This window comes from Pleurodeles waltl, chromosome 8 (assembly GCF_031143425.1).
Source record: "Pleurodeles waltl isolate 20211129_DDA chromosome 8, aPleWal1.hap1.20221129, whole genome shotgun sequence".
NCBI classification, from domain to species: domain Eukaryota; kingdom Metazoa; phylum Chordata; class Amphibia; order Caudata; family Salamandridae; genus Pleurodeles; species Pleurodeles waltl.
Window position 1 is genome coordinate 10394656 of NC_090447.1, and position 21856 is coordinate 10416511.

The window sequence follows — 21856 nt, forward strand, 5'->3', positions numbered from 1 at the left end:
TGTAGGAGTACTGCCCAATAAACCCTGAACCTGTAAGAGTACTGCCAAATGACCCCTATGACTATAAGAGTACTGCCATTTGAACAATGCACCTGTAAGTGTACTGCCCAATAAATCCTGTACATGTAAGAGTACTGCCCAATAAAGCTTGTAACTGTAGAATACTGCCCATTAAACACGGTACCTGTAAGAGTACTGCCCTATAAACCCTGCACATGTAAGTGTTCTGCCAAATAAAGTCTGTAACTGTAAGAGTACTGACCGGGAAAATCTGTACCTGTAAGATTGCTGCCCACTAATCTTTGTAACTGCTAAGAGTACTATCCACTAACCCCTGTAACTGTAAGAGTACCACCCAATGAACCCTCTAGCTGTAAGAGTACTGCCCTATAAACCCTGTGCCTATAAGAGTACTGCCCAAAAAAAAAAACATAACTGTAAGTGTACCACCAAATAAATCCTGTAACTGTAAGAGTACTGCCCAATAAACCCTGTAACTGTACGATTACTGCTCAATAAAACCTGTACCTGTATGACTGCTGCCCACTAATCCTCGTACCTGTAAGAGTACTGCCCAATACACGTTGTACCTGTAGGAGTACTGCCCAATAAACCATGTACCTGTAAGAGTACTACCGAATAAACCCTCCGACTGTAAAAGTACTGCCCAAAAACCCTTATAGCTGGAAGGCACTGCTTTCATAACCCTTTAACTGTGAGAGTACTGCCCAATAAACCCTGTACCTGTAGGAGTACTGCAAAATAAACCCTGTAACTGTAAGAGTACTGCCCAATAAACACTGTACTTGTATGACTGCTGCCCACTAATCCTTGTAACTGTAAGCGTACTGCCCATTAAACCCTGAAACTGTAAGAGTACTGCCCAATAAACCCTATTTCTGGAAGGGCACTGCCTTCACCACCCTGTAACAGTAAGAGTACTTCCCAATAAACCCTGTACCTGTACGAGTACTGCCCAATAAACCCTATAACTGTAAAACTACTGCCAATTGAACCCTTTAACTGTAAGAGTACTGCCCAATAAACCCTGCACCTGTAAGAGTACCGACAAATAAACCCTGTAACTGTAAGAGTACTTCCCAATAAACTTTGTACCTGTAAGATTGCTGCCCACTAATTCTTGTAACTGTTAAGAGTACTGCTCAATAAAACCTGTAACTGTAAGAGTCCTGTCCAATAAACCATGTACATGTAAGCTGTAAGAATAATGCTCAATAAACCCTGTAAGTGTAGGAGTACTGCCCAATACACCTTGGTCCTGTAGGAAGACTGCCCAATAAACCATGTAAGTGTACATGTACTACCCAATAAACTCTGTAACTGTAAAAATAGTGCCCGAAAACAAACTGTAAGTGTAAGAGTAATAATGCCCACTAAACCCTCTACTTGTAAGATTACTACCCAAAAAAACTATGTAACTGTAAGTGTACTGCCTAATAAACCCTGTACCTGTGAGATTGCTGCCCACTTATCCTTTTAACTGTAAGAGTACTACCCAATAAACCCTGTACCTGTAGAAGTACTGCCCAATAAACCCTTAACTGTTAGAATTCTACCGAACAAGCCATGTAAATGTAAGAATACTGCCCAATAAACCCTATACCTGTAAGATTGCTTCCCACTAATCCTTGTAACTTTAAGAGTAATGCCCAATAAACCTTGTAACTGTAAGAGTATTACCCAATAAACCCTGCATCTGTGAGAGTACTGCCCAATATGCCATTTAACTGTAAGATTACTGCCCAATAAACCCTGTACTTGTAAGATTGCTGCCCACTAATCCTTGTAACGGCAAGCATACTGTCCAATAAACCCTGCAACTGCAAGTGCACTACCCAATAAACTCTGCAACTGTAAGTGTACAGCCCAAAAAACTCTGGAACTGTAAGAGTACTGCCCAATAAACCCTGGAACTGTAAGGGTACTGCCCAATAAACTATGTACGTGTAGGATGTAAGAATAATGCCCAATAACCCTGTAAGTGTAGGGGTACTGCCCAATACACCCTGGTCCTGTAGGAATACTGCCCAATAAACCATATACCTGAAGAGTACTGCCCAATAAACCCTGTAACTGTAAGATCACTGCCCAATAAATCCTGTACGTCTAAGAGTACTGCCTAACACTGCCCAATAAACCCTGTAGCTGTAGAAGTACTGCCCAATAAACCCTGTTCCTGTACGATTGCTTCCCATTAACCCTTGTAGCTCAAAGAGTACTACCTTCATAACCCTGTAACTGTAAGGGATCTGCTGAGGAACCCTTTTAGAGCTTAGGGCAGGTTCAGAGCTTGTTGGATGGGTACTCTGCCAGAAATTCAGCAGCTACCCCGGAGAACTCATAAGCCACACCCTAAATCAGGTGCTTAGGCTTAAAACATATTACAGAAGGTGGTTCCTGCAGGAATGCATGTGTTACTGTTCAACTTGGTAACCCAGGTAATGTTTATATCACCTGCATCATTTGAATTTCTCTAATTACTTCTTTTTCAGGCCAGCCATCTCATTGCCATCCTTCTGACCATAAAATATCTTTCTGAAGGTTTGATGTGGACTCTAGAGAGTCCCCTCTGCACAGGGAAGTGAGGACCCTGCCCATAGCCACATCAGTGGAGACATGTGACGCTCTTCATTAATGGAGAAGAGTTATATAACAAATGAGACGTAAGGATACTGCCCATGGCCACATCCTAGGGGACATGGAACACTCGTCCAGAAAGGAGTAGAGTTATTTAACACCAGGGAAGGCAGGACACTGTCCACAGATAGATATCAGAGGGGGCTTGTGACACTCTTTATTAATTGTGTACAGTTATATAACACCAGGGAAGTAAGGATACTACCCACAACCACATCAGAGGGGTCACGTGACACTCTTTATTAATGGAGCATAGTTATTTAACACCTGGGAAGTAAGGATACTGCCCACAACAACATCAGAGGGGACATGTGACACTCTTTATTAATGGAGCAGAGTTATTTAACACCTGGGAAGTAAGGATACTGCCCACAACAGCATCAGAGGGGACATGTGACACTCTTCATTAATGGAGTAGAGTTATTTAATTATTTAATACCAGTGAAGGGAGGGTACTGCTTACAGCTATATCAGAGGGGACATATAACACTCTCTTTTAATGGAATAGAGTTATATAACACCAGGGAAGCAAGGATATTGCCCATGGCCACATCAGAGGGGACATGTGACACTCTTCATTAATGGAGTAGAACTATTTAACACCTGGGAAGTAAGTATACTGCCCACAACAACATCAGAGGGGACATGTGACACTCTTCATTAATGGAGTAGAGTTATTTAATACCAGGGAAGGAAGGGTACTGCCTACAGCTATATCAGAGAGGACATATAATACTCTCTGTTAATGGAGTGGAGTTATATAACACCAGGGAAGTAAGGATACTTCCCATGGCCACATCAGAGGGAACATGTGACACTCTTCATTAAAGAAGTAGAGCTATTTATTACCAGGGAAGGGAGAACCCTGCCCATGGCCACATCAGATGGGAAATGTAACACTCTTTATTAATTGGGTAGTGTTATGTAACACCTGAGAAAAAAGGGTACTGCCCATGGCCACAACAGAGGGGACATGTGACATTCTTCATTAATGGAGTAGAGCTATTTAATACCAGGTAAGGGAGAACCCTGCCCATGACCACATCAGATGGGACATGTGACACTCTTTATTAATGGGGTAGTGTCATTTAAAACCTGAGAAGTAAGGATAATGCCCATTACAAGATCAGAGGGGACATGTGACACTCTTCATTAATGGAGTAGAACTATTTAACACCTGGGAAGTAAGGATACTGCCCAAAACCACATCAGAGGGGACATGTGACACTCTTCATTATTTGAGTAGAGCTATTTAACACCTGAGAAATAAGGATAGTGCCCATGGCCACATCAGAGGGGACATGTGACACTCATCATTAATGGAGTAGAGTTATTTAACACCAGGGAAAGGAGGCTATTGCCCATGGCCACATTGGTGAGCATATATGACACTCTTCATTAATGGAGTAGAGTTATATAACCCCAGGAAAGTAAGGATACTGCGCATGGCCACATCAGAGGGAACATGTGGCACTCTTCATTAATGAAGTAGAATTATATAACATCTGGGAAAGAAGGACCCTGCCTACAGGCACTTCAGAGGGGACATGCAACACTCTTCATTTATGAAGTAGAGTTATTTAACAACATGGAAGGGAGGATAATGCCCATTGCCACACATCAGAAGGGACATGTGACACTCTTCATTAATGGAGTAGAGCTATTTAGCACATGAGAAGTAAGAATACTGCCCATGGCCACATCAGAGGGGACCTGTGACTCTCTTCATTAATGGAGTAGAGTTATATAACATCTGGGAATGAAGGACCCTGCCTACAGGCACTTCAGAGGTGACATGTGACACTCTTCATTTATGGATTAGAGTTATTTAACACCATGGAAGGGAGGATACTGCCCATGTCCACATCAGAGGGGATCTGTAACACACTCCATTAATGGAGTAGAGTTCTTTAACACATGCAAAATGAGGATACTGCTCACAGCCACATCAGTGGGGACATGTGAAGCTCTTCATTAATGAAGTAGAGATACTTAACACAAGTGAAGTGTGGAGTAGAGTTATATAACACAAGGAAAGTAAAGATACTGCCCATGGCCACATCAGAGGGGACATGTGACACTCTTCATTGATAGAGTAGAGTTATATAACATCTGGGAATGAAGGACCCTGCCCACAAGCACATCAGAGGGGGCATGTGACACTCTTCATTAATGGAGTAGAGTTATTTAACATCAGGAAAGTAAGGATACTGCCAATGGCATGTCAGATGGGACATGTGACACTCTTCATTAATGGAGTAGAGCTATTTAACAACTGAGAAATAAGGATACTGCCCATGGCCACATCGAGGGGGCACGTGACACTCTTCATTAATGGAATAGAGTTATTTAACACCAGGGAAGGGAGGATACTGCCCATGGCCTCATCAGAGGGGACATGTGACACTCTTCATTAATGGAGTAGAGCTATTTAACACCTGAGAAGGGAGGATACTGCCCATGGCCACATCAGTGGGGACATGTGACACTCTTCATTAATGGAGTAGAGTTATTTAACACATGGAAAGTAAGGACACTGCCCACTGCCACATCAGTGGGGACATGAAACTCCTTTTATTAATGTTGTAGAGTTATTTAACACCAGGGAAGGAAGGATACTGCCTATGGCCACATAAGAGGGGACACGTGACACTCTTCATTAATGGAGTAGTGTTATTTAACACCTGGAAATGAAAGACCCTGCTCACAGGCACTTCAGAGGGGTCATATGACACTATTCATTAATGGAGTAGAGTTATGTAACACCAGGGAAGGGAGGATACTGGCCATGGCCACATTAGTGGGGACATGTGACACTCTTCATTAGTGGAGTAGAGCTACTTAACACCAGGAAAGTATAGATACTGCCCACAGGCACATCAGGGGGCACATGTGACAATTCGTCATTAAAGGAGTAGAGTTATATAACAGCAGGAAAGTAAGGATACTGCTCTTGGCACATCAGAGGGGACATGAGACACTCTTCATTAATGGAGTAGAGTTATTTAAAACATGGGAAGTAAGGATACTGCCCACAGCCACATCAGTAAGGACTGATTCCTACTGCAAAAGGAAAGATGCAGTTGATTACATTATTTTTTCAAAGATAGATGAAGGCAAAACACACAGGCCCTCATCCTGACCTTGGCGGGCGGCGGAGGCCGCCCGCCAAAGTCCCGCCGTCAGGTTACCGTTCCGCGGTCGAAAGACCGCGGCGGTAATTCTGACATTCCCGCTGGGCTGGCGGGCGGCCGCCTTCAGGCCGCCCGCCAGCCCAGCGGGAAAGAGGCTTCCACGATGAAGCCGGCTCGGAATCGAGCCGGCGGAGTGGAAGCTGTGCGACGGGTGCAGTTGCACCCGTCGCGTATTTCACTGTCTGCGCAGCAGACAGTGAAATACATTTAGGGGCCCTCTTACTGGGGCCCCTGCAGTGCCCATGCCAGTGGCCCCGCGACCCCCCCTACCGCCATCCGGACCGCCGGGAACTGGATGGCGGTAGGGGGGGTCGGAATCCCCTCGGCGGCGCAGCTTGGAGGATTCCAAGGGGCAGCGGAAAACCGGCGGGAGACCGCCGGTTTTCCTGCACTGACCGCGGCCAAAGCGCCGCGGTCAGAATGCCCTGCGGGGCACCGCCGGTCTGTCGGCGGTGCTCCCGCCGACCCTGGCCCCGGCGGTCTAAGACCGCCGGGGTTAGAATCACCCCCACAGTCACCCAAGTGTTACACTTTGTTTGAGAACTAACCAGACCCAATGGCTTTGCCAATGCTCGTACCAGGTATTACATATATTTTTAAGTATATGCTGGCTACCAATTCTGGAATTTTGTACCATCATCTGTCTACAAAAGGCAGCACATATGGTAATTAATGGTTTTAGATATATGACAAAATGGGCATGTCTTTGTATGTGGGGCCAGTGGGGGAATTGCTCTATTTTGCTTTATATATATTGCTATATGTATTTGCTACATATATTTTGTAGGGCCTGGCAAGTTGGTCAGTCTTTTTCCTACCTGGGCCCCAAACTGTGGAACTGTTTGCCAGTCTTGATGATATCTTGAAAATCTCTTGGTATGCTCAAGAAGGTTTTGAATACTTGCCTTTTCTAAATTCTCTATACATTACATGTTAATTACCTGGCACTGTGAAACCATGTTGGGTAGCCATGCACTTAATACATCTGATTAATAATAATAATACTTACTGACTGAAAATAAACAATTATTGAATAACAAACCAAATGCAAGCCTCTTTAGACAATTGAGCATGGATTTCCTGTATTATGAATTATCTGTAATAGGTGCTTGCCCCCATCTAAGAACAAATAAGATGTTGCAGCAGTACAGCACCCCCTTACAACCATGTGTTGAGAAAAGCACGGTAACATTGTATTGCTCTTTGAGCACATAGTTGGTGCAGGCAGCTTCCAGTATGTCATCACGTCCTACCTCTTTGAAGGTCAGTGGTTTGTTAAAGGCACAGTGTAATCTATGGGCATGAATATTGGCAGACATTTACCCAGTCACTTTCCTGTGCTGTACTTAGAAGAGTAAGGTTAGAGGGTGAGGACTCTCATGGGAGAGACTAGGGATGGTCAGGAGGCCAAGTAGTGTCACGGTAAGGGACAGGACCTCTGTGTTGGGACTCATTGGTGGTGTCACTTCTAAAGGCAGACCTTTCAGGGTTGAGGCTCTTGGGTAGTGCCACATCCTGGTCACATGACCCAGAAGTGATATCACTTCCAAGGTAGCAATTCTGGGGAGTGCCACCCTTCACTTTTGAGCTTTTTGGAAGGTATCCGACTACTACTCTACTTTGGTGGTTAATCCTGCCTGAGTCATTATTGTGCACTGCTAAGACATTGAAATGGTAGCTGGATCTCTGGGTCTCCTCCTCAGCGATCCTCTTGCCCACTTCTTGCTTTATAACCACCACCTTGTCATACACAAAACTATGAAGCAATAAGTGTTTACCTCTGCACTTGGAAAATTTGTGTCTGAATTTGCATGGGTACCTGAAATATGACCACTTTGTTGAAATTTCTGCATGCACCACCAGGCTTGCTACATATCTGATACCCCTACTCTTCATGGATGATGTTAGCTTGAAAGAGCATGTGGTGTAAAAGCAACTTGCTCACTGGTATACTGCCAGTATCAGCTTGATCTATGTCATGTTCTTCACCCACAGCCCATAGCCTACCTCTCTCCATGACTTCTTGGGTATAAAGCGCTCCGAGCTCTAAACCCTGTGTCATATGTCAACCATGACACACCACTAACATGTATATGTGCTGTTCTAATCACAGATGTATAATTAAAGAGTTCCACACTGCTCTCTGGATGGTTCTTCCATAATGTGCTTGTGTAAAACCTTCAACCTTTTAGCCATTTCCCTTTCCTCAGCTTTGAAACTCCTCTTGGTGTGTGTCTCCCTATCCAACTGCTTAAATATATCCACATAATCAATAGTCTAAGCCTTTTCTTAGGTGCTTGTTAGCAGATGAACTCCCAAAGTGGTAACTATGGTCATCTCTCAAGACCCGCCTCCTCCACTTTCTGCTTAACTTCTTCAAGAGCCCCTGCCTGTGTTTCCCTATCTGCAGTCCCAGCCTAAACTCACCCTTCCTTCTGGCTGTGTCACTCCACTTGCTTTTGCCATGTCCTGCTATGCCCCACTCACCTTTCCTGCCCTGTACTGCCTGCTTTAGCTGTCATACCAGCTTGTGTGCTCCCTCTCTCCTTGCATGCCCCAGTCTGTTTTTTTAAACGTCTCATGATTCCCATCATTTCCTCTGATACCACTTAAACTGGCTCACTTCCTTCTCCATACAGTCACTAGCACCCCTTACTTATGTCTGTTCCAGTCCACCCCTCTCTCATCCATGACCTCGCTTTTCCAAGTAGCCACCTCTCCCTTGATACTGACGCTTGACCTTCATAGTCTGGGAACATGGGGACCCTCTTCACCTTGGACTTTAGACACCTGCATCCTGCCTCTGGGGCTCCCACTCCCTTGATAGCTGTGTCTTCTCTCTGCTGCGCCTTTTATCTCCCTTCTGGTCCTCACCTGAGCACCCGTGCCACTCACGCCTCTGTCTCTCAGCAGTACCACTACTAATGCCTCCTCCCTTCCTTTCCACTCAACTCTCACTCCTGCGAATAGCAGTTCTCAACCCTCATCTGCTGTTCCCTCTGCTTCTGTGGATGAACCTCTAAGCGGCCACAGAATCTCTATTCCCCTTGTAATATTATTATGTTATGTGTATTTTTAAAGTGCACTGTCACTTCCCAGGGTTTCCTGAAACTCCCATGCAGCCCTTTGGTGTCCCCTGGCCCTTCCTCCAGCAATGGGCGTTAGACCCCCTGCCACATGCACCACACGCATGCCATGATCTTCCGCCACCACCTACCCACACACATGCATCTATCCCCTCTCCTCCTTCTCTCAGAGCCTCACACTTCAGCTCATGTGGCATCCGCTCTCAGTCAGATTATCAAAGCAAGGCTGGGGTCAGTGTTAGCTGCCCTGGTTCTGCACACATGCCCTGCTGCTACCAGCTATCTTTCAGAATCCAGCAGAGATAAATGAAGGCAGACTTCTCTGCCAGTTGAATCCTGTCAGTACCAGACACAGACATACATGGAAAGTGAAATGTGACACCAGTTAGCATTTCTGAAACTGTAATATATCAATGGCCGAAGGGGCTGAGGCAGTGCCCAATTACATGTCTGCTAGGATGCCCCCTAGGTTGTCCTAAAATGTGAATACCGCTTCTACCAAGCAGTGGCTGAAGTGTGCTGACCCAAATCTCTTCCATTAGCATAGGTTTTATTTCGTAATCATTATTTCAAAATGCTTTCATACAGCTAAAACTTTCTCTAGGCCTGCTCTTACCACATAGCCTCTGATAATAAGTTAGGTGGAATTCTATGTGGGGATTCTCAGCTAGGCCTGGACTGGCCCTTCCGGGCACTGGAGGTTTTCCCACGAGGCTGTTTCACTGCTGGTGGGGCCTGTTGGCTGTGCTTGAGGTTACCTAGTACCAATGCAGCCACCCTTCCACCATGGTGTAAAGGTGTCTAGGTTATGAGCAGGGTACACCTTCCAGCACAAAAACAATACTCAGAGGCAAATTCCTCTTTCTATGGGAAATGCAGAATGTAACAAGGAGAAACATACAGATCTTACCTTGTCACGCCATGAATCGGGATGGAATACCATTCTGGCGCCATCACAGGTTTCTTGATTTCATTAAATCTGGGACTGCATCAAATTCAACGGGTGGATGCACAGGGAAGCTTATGCTCCATCCGTGGAACGCCTACCACTAAGAAATATAACACAACATAGCACAAGCCACTGTGTGCACTTACCTTTCTTTACAAACTCATGCAAAAAAAAAGCACTAACAGCTCTTTGCATGGATTGTTAGTGTTACCAAAGCCTTTGTGTTGCCTTGCACCGCCTTGCAGAATGTAAGGACAATGCAAAAGCTTAGTAAGTCTGGGCCAAAGTGCACACAAAATGATCTTTGTTACGTTGCTTAAAATGCAAATGCAAACAACAAAAAATGTGCATTTTAATTAGTGCATAATGGTATATAATGTGACCTTGTGACACACATGCATGCACTTCCTTCGGTGCAGCAGGAATAGACTAATACAATGCGCACCGACACACAGACACACACTGCACTGTTTCCCATGAAGTGGTCCAAGGGTTAACGCAAGGTACAGGGAGTCAAGGATGATGCGCGCTGAAGGCTTCTGCGCACTCCGATGCCTCCTGACAGGCACTGGTAGTACGGTCACATGCACTCCGATGCCTCCTGACAGGCACTGGTGGTACGGTCACATGCACTCCGATGCCTCCTGACATGCACTGGTGGTACGGTCACATGCACTCCGATGCCTCCTGACAGGCACTAGTGGTACTGTCACATGCACTCCGATGCCTCCTGACAGGCACTGGTGGTACGGTCACATGCACTCCGATGCCTCCTGACAGGCACTGGTGGTACGGTCACATGCACTCCGATGCGTCCTGACAAGCACTGGTGGTACAGTCACATGCACTCCGATGCATCCTGACAGGCACTGGTGGTACGGTCACATGAAGTCACATGAAGCTCACAGCAAACACTCTTTTCCAATATAGAGAAGCCCTTCGATGAGTCAGGAAATTCTCTCCACACTGCATCCATTAAGAATCAGAAGGAGGAGAGAAGGAGAGGGGCATCCTGGGAGTTGCAACAGAATGTATCAATGGCTTGTGACCTTACTAGCGGAGTAACCATTGACCAGATGCTGACCACCTCAATGGGGGCTGCAGTGAACCTCACAGCTTGAGGGGCCACACGCATGACAGTCACCTCAGCTCTGAAGTAATACCTCACGTTGCCCTCCCTTCTCAGTAAAGGAGAATGTACAGTGAACTTATTCAGCTGTTGCTATTTTAACATAAAGTTTATTTATTATGTACAAATTATCTATAAAACTCAGCCATATAATGACTCTGCTGTTTCACTTAGGTAACTACCAGTCCCCCCCAACGTTACTTTGCTGCTTGTCCTACTGTTAGAATGCAATCTCTGAGCATGTCCACCTCAGCATCTGACCGGTAAAGTTAACCCCTCCCTTCTCAGGGTTCACCTTCTACCTGAGCTTCCAGTGATTTCCTAAGAGGTAGGGTAGCTGCTTCTCAGCACATTCGTAGTTCCTTGTGGTCTGGAAATATTTCCTGGTAAGCTCTAAGACTTCATGAACATTGCTCAGAGGAAAGTTCTTCTCTTATGTCTTCCACAAAGCTCCTCACCAGAGCAAATCAGGCTGGAATTCGGGTTACAAGACTAAGCATTAGCACACGATGGGGCTTTGCTCAAATACACCTCCATGCTAAGACAGGCGCAGCCAAACACACTAAAGGCACTGATTTGGGAAGAAATAGTCACAAACATGGCAGAAGTCTCAAATACATGTCCAGAGAGAATTGCTTCAGCAGTAAAGCATTTACAGGCAGAAGAGTTATGGCAAAAGCCTCTACCACACAAACTCTTCAAGCAATTACTAAACAAACAAGTCAAGCTGCTCTCGTGGAGCAAGGCAAGTTAAAAAAGTGATCGCACTCATGGATGACAGTGAACACTTACAAGGCTTCGACAGCACAGCCTTACATGGCAAAAATATTTTAAAAGACACTAAAAATAAAGGTGCTCCACGCCAGGCTCGGCCTACTACCTTCTTTGGATGCTGCTCCAGAATGGCTTACACTCTGAAACAGCGGGAGATGCAGGCTTTGCGCACATTACAGGGAAGACTTCCTACACATTCTTTGTACGTGCCCCGCACTGTTACGTTGGCAGAAGTTGTATCTTACAAATATGTTCAACACCAATGGTATTAGATCGTGCTGGCAAGCAATTTTGTTTAGTCGTAAAGGGTTGACACCGGAATACATGGCTTGTCTAGCTAAATCTATTGTAAAAATCAAACACCTCCAAAAACAGGTGACAAAAACCCCAAATGGTTGACCAAGCCACCGGCTCCTGCCCGAATTAAACACTTGTCAGCTCCAGTCACACGGGTTATGGACACAGTCTTTCTTCCAAATAAATTTCTATTACCCAGTCCCTGGACTGGAAAATTATATTTTAACAGCCTTTTTTATACGACTAATCAACTCAGCATCTTTATGGATATTTGTTTGTCACCAAGATCCCCCTGTTAGTGTCTCGGTGTTGATCTCATATGTATTACAGTATGCCACTAGGTGTTTAATACGTCAGTATGGTTTATTTGGTCTATCAATAATATTGAGAGAAATATTACTTTTATTGGATGTTTTATGGTGCTCTAACACTTTTTCATGCAGTGATTGCAATAACTTGTATTATTTGTGCAAATAAAGTATAAATACAAATTTAAAAAAGGTTTGCTTATTAGTACAGGACATCTTCTTTTTGATAGGATGTCCATAGCTCAATGTGCACATGACATATTTGGTCCAGATGCTCCTTTGCACATCCCAGAGCTGGTTCCAGCTTCATGAGTACATCTTGCGGTGCAGTTTAAACTAAGTTATTTCTCACCATCACACATAATTTCACTGGTATTTCAGGTGAAAGTCACCTACGTTTGAATGGTATAAAACACCATAAACACAGACACACAGGGCATCAGATGCCATCTTTCCCCTCTCCAATGTGGAAAAGTTTGATTTTTATCTTTCACTTTCTAGGATTCCGCTACAGAAAGGAAAGTCTATGAGGGAACAGATGAGAGAAGATGGAACTCTGAAGGATTTCCTGAAGTTGCACACAATAGACAGTGCTAACAAATACGCCCCAGTATTGGACACTGATGTGCTCTATGAGCCTATGATCAACTATTTTGACGTAAGTGAAAAAGTGTAATGATCTGTCATTTCTTTGGGGTTACCGCCTGCATTAGGAGGGGGTCCTAATCACTCAGTATGAGTCCTGGAGGGATGACTGCCTCCTTACTGAATCTGTACACGTCTTCCATGGCAGGGCAGGCTGTAGCACAGCCCCAAGTGCAAGAATTGCTAAAGATTTTAGAATAATTAGAGAAACCTGGTTTCAAAATATAGATTTCACTTAAATTCCCACCAACAAGCTCCCTGTGTGTGTTTAAATTAACTCTGTCCCTTCTAATTACCCTTTCACTGGCCCAATGGGTTATTAAATAAAAATGAATCACTGACACATTTGTACAATGCGCACACAACACTCATCCATCCCTCTTCCCTGTCATCCATCCATCTCTCACCTCTACTCGAACAGACATCTTCAATGTACACTTCAAGTGGGATTCACTTCACACCACCCCAGTGCATCCTCTCTCTACCTCCCTCAATCAAGCCCAATGCTGGATCATGTAAGGCCCAGATCTGCTGACTCCTGCTAAAGTGGAGAAAGAACCATACCACTGGACGCCCTAAACCATGAAAGGTCTCAGGACCTGATTTATGAAAAGTTAGCGCCATCTTTGAGCCATTTTTTGATGCAAAAGCGGCGCAAACGTACAAAATATAACCATATTTTGTAGGTTTGTGCCGCTTATGCATCAAAAGATTATGCTAAAGAGGGGCTAACTTTTCATAAATCAGGCCCCCACTCTCTACTGCTCAGGGGTACCACTCTTTTCATGCAGCAAACACTCTGGTGCGCCTTACACACAGCCAGGGAGACGAGGGGGCCCAGGCACGAGATACTGCTCACATGTATCAGGGCGAGCCAGTAGGGAGTCTTCTCACAACAAATCACACTGCCCTGCCTAGTAATGTGCAGCACCGCCTGAAACAAAAGAGATCCTGTTTTGGGGACATTGCAGACTTCAGCCCCATTGACTTACGTTACAAAGGAGGAGATTTTAGGCAGGACACAGATAAAACAAAGCACTTTTGGGCTTAAAAATATCAGGAGCTTCCTGATTGAATCGGGTCTGTTGGCATGTATGGTTGTACCGCCACTGCCTCTCCCTTCTGCCCTCACAGGTCCGTTATGTTGCCACAGCCTCTCTTGCCTGTCCTGCATGGTTGGTTTGTTGACCCTGCCTCTTACCCCTGCCCTCCATGGTCCCTTGTGCTGCTGCTGCCACTCCCGCCTGCCCAGCGTAGTCAACTTGTTGCCTCTGCACCCTGCTCTCAATTATCCGAGTCTGTGATTCGACCTCTGCCTCCCCACAGTATTCCAATGAACAGCTAGATTGCTAACATTCTGTATCTGTCACAAAAGTGTGGCACGCCTGACGTCATCTTGACGTAAACAAAAGTGTAATACCTAAAGCATTTCCTTTAGAAATTATAAAAATTAGAGGGTCTTTTTCCCATAAAAATGTTAGTGCTCAAAAAAACTAAAATGAGAAGAAAAAAAATTGGAGATCTCAAATAGCGACAAAGCACTTTTACATTATTTGCTATCTTAATGTTTATTTTATCCAGTTGATCACTTGATTACATATTATAGAATGTGGTGTTACTGCCAGAGCTGCAGACTTTGCAAATGTTTGCGCTCTAATTTTTCTTTAGAACACTCTGGGAGGCTGCAGTAGATCACAAGGGAAACAACGGACTGGCTGCTTCTGATGGAAGTACATGTTTTACTGATAATGTCAGACTTCTTTCTCATATGGCTTCGAAAGGCAGTGTGAATTTACAGAAAATATGCTCTCATTTTAGCTTCTGGAGCACCTTCCATCACCTCTATGGAAAAGTCATGAGGAAACAATTCTTCCTTAAACATGGTTCATGTAATCCCCACAGAAGGCTTTTTCACAGGGTAAAATCACCTTAGCAACAAATGATTTATATTGTAACTAAAATCTATTATCACCCTCTATATGTTCTCCTTTTTGTGATCCTCAAAACTTGCCATTCACTACGGTGCGTTTCAATGGCTGCCATCACTTCCTGGTTAAAGAGGCGGATAGCCAATCAGAACTCACCATGAGATCTGTGCATAGTCTCTGCCTAGACATACAAATTTGGATTTCCTTTAATATTTCAAAAACTACTGAATGGATTTACACCAAATAACAAACAGCATGCTATATGGAGCAAAAGCTACTTTTCTGCCACATTTGATGTTAGTCAGTCCAGCGGTTTGGGCTGCAGTCATGTTCAAAATTCCTATGGAAAGCAAAAGGGTAAACACATCTCTTTTTTAACCCTCTCCCTTCTCTCGGCAACAAGACTATTGTGCACACTTTTTTTGGAAAATGTCATCAAGATTCATCAAATGATGCCAAAGATATAGCCATGTCAAAAACACTTTTTTTATGGAAACTAGATCTTAAATTGTAATTATAACTGTAGTCAATTAGCCAGAATGATAGAATAAATACAGGAGTCATATCACAGAGAGGGCATATTGTCCCACTGTGTGCCATGGTGGACACTTAACAGTGTGCTCTCCTGCAGTAGATGCACTCTTGAAGTGCAGGCAAGAACTTGTGCTTCCACTGTGAACAGCTCACTTGTAAAAGGTGGAATGAAAGAAGGACTTGCTGTTTAAAGCTGATACTCTGTGTTTCATTGCACGCAGAGACACGCCGCTACTCGAAAAGAGAAGTAGGGGTACCACGAAGGTGGTTGAATAACTAAGTGGTACTTCTGGCAGAGCATCCTAGGATCATCCCCTAAAGCTTTAAAAGAGCACCCTCGGGACACACTGACTATACCGATACAACACCTTCTATTCGGCACACAATCCGTGTGACGCCTGAATGTGCGTACAATGGCAATTAGCATGGGGTGACATCTCAGTGCAAATGCTTACCTTGTACCATCACAATCTTTTTAGACTTTGTAGAGCGTGCTATCACCATGAGGGAGATATGTCCATGCCGTTCAAATGCTACAATTGAAAAGCCAGGTCTTGAGACCTCTTCTGAACTCTTGGAGGGACGGCAAGGTCCAAAGATGGATGGGGAGGCTGTTGAAGGAATTCCCCGTAAGGTGAGAGAAGGAATGTCCTCCCCTGTAGTTGTGTCAGATGCTGTGGGATGTGCACGTTGGAGAACAAAGCAGAGTGCAAGGGTCGGGAGGGCAGGTGGCAGCTCAGTCGGTGGTTGATGTATGCTGGTTCTTGGTTGTGGAGGGCTCTGTAGTTGTACGTTAGAATCTTGAATTGGCATCTCTTGTGGGCGGGGAGCCAGAGGATTTTCTTCAGGTGGGGATTATGTTGGTCTGTCTGGGGAGGTCAAGGATGAATCTAGACGCCGTGTTCTGGACGGTCTGCAGTCTCTTCAGGAAGTATGATGTGAGTCCAGCGTAAAGTGTGTTGCTGTAGCCCTGGAGGTTGGTGATGAGGGCTTGAATGGAGGTTCGTGGGGTAGTAACTGGGAGCTATTTGAAGATTTTTCAAAGCATGCCAAGGAGACTGCGTTTATCTGGCTCTTCATGTTCGGTTTGCTGTCCAAGATGATGCTGAGGTTCTGGGCTTGGTCCATGGGGGTGTGCTGGGGTCCTAGGTGAGTGACCCACCAGGAGTCATCCCACAGTGAGGCTCTGTTGCCAAAGATCAAGACTTCTGTCTTGTCTGTGTTGAGTCTCAGGCAGTTTTCTTGCATCCAGATGGCGATGTTGATCATGCAGAGGAGGAAATTGGCACTGGTGGTGGAGGAGTATTTGGATAACGAGAGGATGAACTGGGTGTCATCTGCATAGAAGATATTGCTCAGTCCGTGGTTTCTGATGATGTTTAACAGGGAGGTTATGTAGGTGTAAAAAAAGGTGGGACTGAGGGATGAGCTTTAGGACCTTGATGACAGTGCTCTTAGGCTCTGATGTGACCGGAGGGAGGGGGACCTTCTGAGTTCTTACAGAATGGAAGGATGCGATCCATTTGAGGATGTCATATTGGATGCTGATCTGTTTAAGCCGATTGATCAGGTTGTGGTGGGAGACAGTGTTGAAAGCTGCTGAGAGGAGGGTAGGAGGATTAGGGCGACTGAGTCTCCCTGATCAAGGAGGGTTCAGATGTCATCTGTAGCAGCGATCAAGGCAGTTCGGTGCTCTGTTTGGAGCGGAATCCGGATTGAGATGCATCCATGAGATGGTTGTTCTCTAGGCAGTCCATGAGTTTCATGCCTCTAAGGATTGTTTTTGTGCAGGAAGGTGTCCTTTTCTGCACAAAAACAATCCTCCTTGTCACTTGTAGATAGCTCCTTGAGATAACAGGAAAAAACACAGCAAATCAAGAGAAAAGAAATTTAGAGGAGATAAAGATAAATCCTCATCAAACCACAAAAATCAATGATGTGTGACATTGAGAGCCTCAAGACCCCAGAGGAGCACACAAGTGGCTGCCATCTCCCATTGTGAAGTGTGCCCTTCATCCCTACAGCTACACAATGATTGGAGACTGGACTTGCTTCTGACTCAGTTTCCATTTCTGTAACAATTAAAGTGTTTTTTTTCTTTTATTTCAACAGATTTTTACTTGCATATATTTAGGGTACCTGACTTTCAGTTAAAACCGATTATGCCGAATCAAACACCACTGAAGTGAAACTTTTGTTAGGAACTTGAAAGCACCAGATTTATCAGCTCTTTTGCGGCTTTGGCACCCCTAGTGTCAAACAATATAAATGCAGTGTCTATCTCCAAAGACATTTCTGTGATGGATGCCGTCCGCTTTGACCCACTTGGGCCTTTCTTAGTACCCATTTCCTGGGAGCATGGCTCACATCATGTGGCCCCACTGTTTACTGCATGTGCTAATTTATTTGCATTTTTTCTTGATGAATTACCTGTTATTTTGTGTGTGTATCGGCTTCATTTTTTCAGTCCAGTAAGGTATAGGTGACATACACCTATAGACATGGTAACATAGACATAAACCGTTATTGAAATGCCTCTAGTCTATGCTGGCTTCCTTCATAAATCCTCGGTCCGAAGCTCTAAGCACTGAGCGCATTGTTTTTTTGTCGCACACATGTAAAACCCAAAATGAATGTCTAAAAGAGTATTTGTTTGTAATTGGTTGAACTAGGGACCCTTGTTCCTTTTCAGTTCTTGACTGCCCCAGGTCTCTATTGATCTCAGGGTTGCCCCTTGCTAATAATGGCATACACTGAATTATCTGACACCTGCCCCTGTGTAGGTCACCAGCAGTATTCTGTCTCATAGTTTAGGTTTGCCCAGCACTGCCTGGCATCTATGCTATAGTGAGAGATGAGGAGGCGAGGCTACCTTAATTTCACAATGGAGTCACTGTAATCCTCTTCCATGTCCAATTGTTCCTTAAATAGATGTGTTGTTTAGCTCCTTACCCCTACTGTGGAAAAATATCTGACTTTGAATAGGAGAACACAATGTTACACAGCTGCTTGTTTAACTATTGGAAAATACAATGAGCACTGGTAGCAGGTGGAAAACGCCGCCTCTGTGCTCTGTTTCAATTTTTTCCTGTTGCACCTGTTGTTTATCACTTTAAGTTGTGTTGCAGAGTAGCTGAAGATTCAAAATGGTTTATATTTGGAATTATTATCTCTTTTTTTGTCCAACAGACCACATATTATGGCACCATCTCCATTGGGACCCCGCCCCAAGACTTCAAGGTGATCTTTGACACTGGTTCGGCCAATCTATGGGTCCCATCTGTGTATTGTTCAAGTCCGGCTTGCTGTGAGTATCTCTTGAGGGCAACAAATGCACAAATAGCAGTATTCATAGTCCATCTGTGGCACATTCACCGGTCAATAGACCAGCTTCTGAGGTTCACTAGTGCTCTGACTCAATCTGCGCTGCAACATTTCCAGCCACGGCTTCAATGGCCAGCTGGCTTCCTGTGCAAACGATATATAACTACAAGTGAGCCAAGCCAGCCATGTGGTGGGGTTGCTTGTGTACAGATAGGACTAGGTCTTTCAAGAACCAGTGAGGTCTGTCTTGAAAGCTTTAGCTGGTTACTAGATTTTTAGTATCCAGTAAACAGAGAGTGGGCTTTGAGTCAGTGGCCTTTAGCCATTGGATTGTTTGTGTCAACCCCCTTCAGAGCCATTAATTGAAAAGATTGACAGTCACATCTTGGATGAGTCAAGAGGAGCATTTCTCTAGTATCGCAATTTTATTGGACATTGAGGTGGTAATTCCAAACCGAACCTGCCACATGACCGCTGGTGCCATTAGGACACCGCCGGCCCTATTCCGACTTCACTGTAGGGCTGTGCATGGGGGCCCTTGCACTGCCCATGCCAATTACATGGGCAGTGCAGGGGCCCCCAGGGGGCCCCCGGCATCCCCATTCCAGCAGCTTTTCCATGGCGTTGTGAACAGCCGTGGAAAGGCTGGCAGAATGAACTAGTAATCCGGCAGGCAGAGCTGCTTGCATCGCTGCCCTGGCGGATTACAACCACCGGGACCGCCAGGGTGGAGGCTGTCTCCAGCCTGGCGGTGTCGGGGGTATAACCACAGTGTTTTGGCCGCGGTCGAAATTTGGCGGATCTGACTGCCACTACTGCGGCGGTCCGTTGGCCACCCCGAGTCTGCCAGTCTTACGACTGCCAGTCTCAGGATTACCCCCTCGAAGTATCCTTCCACCTCCAAGCACATTCTCGCTCTGCAGTGCCTTGTTTTCAGCATATGGCATGGACTAGTTGGTGAAGCCGACATGACATAGAAAGAAAACTTTCACATTTGAGAGCAGTTCATTCCAGGTCATAAGGGAAGGCTTACTTCAACAAAATAGCAATATGCAAAAGAGTAGCTATATACACTATAAATGTTGACAAGTCTAAGGTGTGTATTCTTTATTGTTTGTACAAAAATATGATAGAGTGTTCTAAAATAGGATCTGTCATGTGTTATACTACCTTTCCACGCCTACTTACAAACACACAGGAAAAAGATATCTTTAATATGCTGTTAGTTTTATTATGTGCCCAAGGTTTTCAGCTTTGTCTTTGCAACTCCCGTACTTTGCTTAGTCGGATAGCACGTGAGCCTTCATTATAGTCCTGGTTTTTTTCTACGAGAAACAAATATTGGATAGTAAGGAAGGTTCATTATAGTCCTACTTTTGTTTCTACTGGAAACAAATATTGGATGGTAAGGAAGGTTCATTATTGCCCTGCTTTTGTTTTAATGGCACAGAAACACTGGACATCTCCAGGGGCCACCCCACAGCGTGTGGGGGACACGGGTGAGGCCAGCACCACTGTCACTTGAGTTGTGACTCATAGTTATAAACTCATAGAATTATAGATGGGCAACCCTCAATTACTGGGATGTTTTTTCACCAAGGGGTTCTGAGTGATTTTATAGACAACAACAGCGAAGCTCGACTTTTCTCTATCACTCAGAACCACAAGGTCAAAAAGATCCCGGTACTCCATGGCTGCCTGGCCATAATTTTATGTTGTATATAGTTTTAATAGTCTTTCATGATTAAACAGGGATTTCTAAAAGTGACAACTCACTATAAGTAAAATAAATTTGGAATTGGAAAATATTTTATTTTTAACATTCAATCCACATTCCTATACTTGTATGTGCTAGCTTTTCTAAAGTTACAAATCGGTGCCTTGTCGATGTGTGGTATTTCAGACTGAAATATACTTTGTTATTTAATTTATATCCTCTTCTTAAAGTTCTTGGCGGAGGCAATTCTGTGTATGGTGTGTCACCTACGTCCATGTGTTTGTAGGCCTTCTTTTTTTAATCCTAGGCAGACATGGTCACAGCATGTGAAATCTGACATTTTTCTATCTTTAAAGCAGCGCCAGGAAGCCGGCAGAGAGACGCTGTGTGAAGTGAGCCTCCATGGCTTCATGCAGCACATCATGGTAGTGCTTAATGATTTCTGTTAACCTCTGCCTTGAAGCACTTGCTGTGGGTTGTTTCTTTGATAAAACCCTGCTAGTGACAGTGAAAGCGTATTCAAAGTAGATCTATGTATAACATATAGAATTATAGATGGGTAACAGTTAGTAATATGGATGTTTTTCGCAAAGGGGTTCTGAGTGGCATCAAAAACACAACGAGAGTCTCTCCTTCCTAACCCATGAGTGAAAAAATGCCTGACCCGCCATCCTTAACCTGCCACCACCTTCTACGCTTTCCTCACCCCGCGTGCAGCTCTTTCTGCACCGCGGCTGGGCTGGCGGCCTCTATGACGTGGCAACGGCGAGTAACCAGCTCTGTTATCAACTGTTGCTATGTCATAGCAGTACATTACCCGATCTAGAGTCAATGGTAGAGGCTTCCCTTGGAAGCCATGCATGTCACGCAGAAGTATAGATGGGTAACAGTGAACTCCGGGGATGTTTTTCACCAAGGGGTTCTACGTGACATCGAATAGACAAAGCGAACAGACTTTGAGTTGTCTATGAAGTCACTCAGAACCTTGAGGTGAAACCCATCCCTGTAACTCACTTTTCACCTATCTATACTTTTAAGTCATCCATGGTCCCAAAATCATATGCCCAAGTTTTCAGCAGCAAGACACTGGCAGATGAATAATAGTGGGGTAGAAGGGGCATTCATAATATGGCCTCTGTTATGCACCTCTGGCCCAAAGATGACCTTCCCTGCCATCCTTGAGCAACCCCCAGCCCGTTCCCTGCCTACCTTCTCCTCCTGCAGCGTCTTCTGCTTGCAGACAAGCATAGCTGCGCCAACAGGTTCACATCAGAGAGCCCTGCCAGCCTGGAAGGCCTTTATGATGTAGCAAA

The 21856-nt window shown here is 44.8% G+C and overlaps 1 protein-coding gene across 1 annotated transcript in view; it reads left to right on the forward strand.

Annotated features, from left to right (window-relative positions):
* The window catches only part of LOC138249010 (pepsin A-like), a 99673-nt gene that overhangs the window by 41904 nt on the left and 35913 nt on the right, over positions 1-21856 (forward strand). The window contains exons 2-3 of the mRNA XM_069203067.1: positions 12897-13053; positions 18692-18809. Of these exons, the coding sequence (XP_069059168.1) occupies positions 12897-13053; positions 18692-18809 (275 nt within the window). The remainder of the gene's footprint in view (positions 1-12896; positions 13054-18691; positions 18810-21856) is intronic.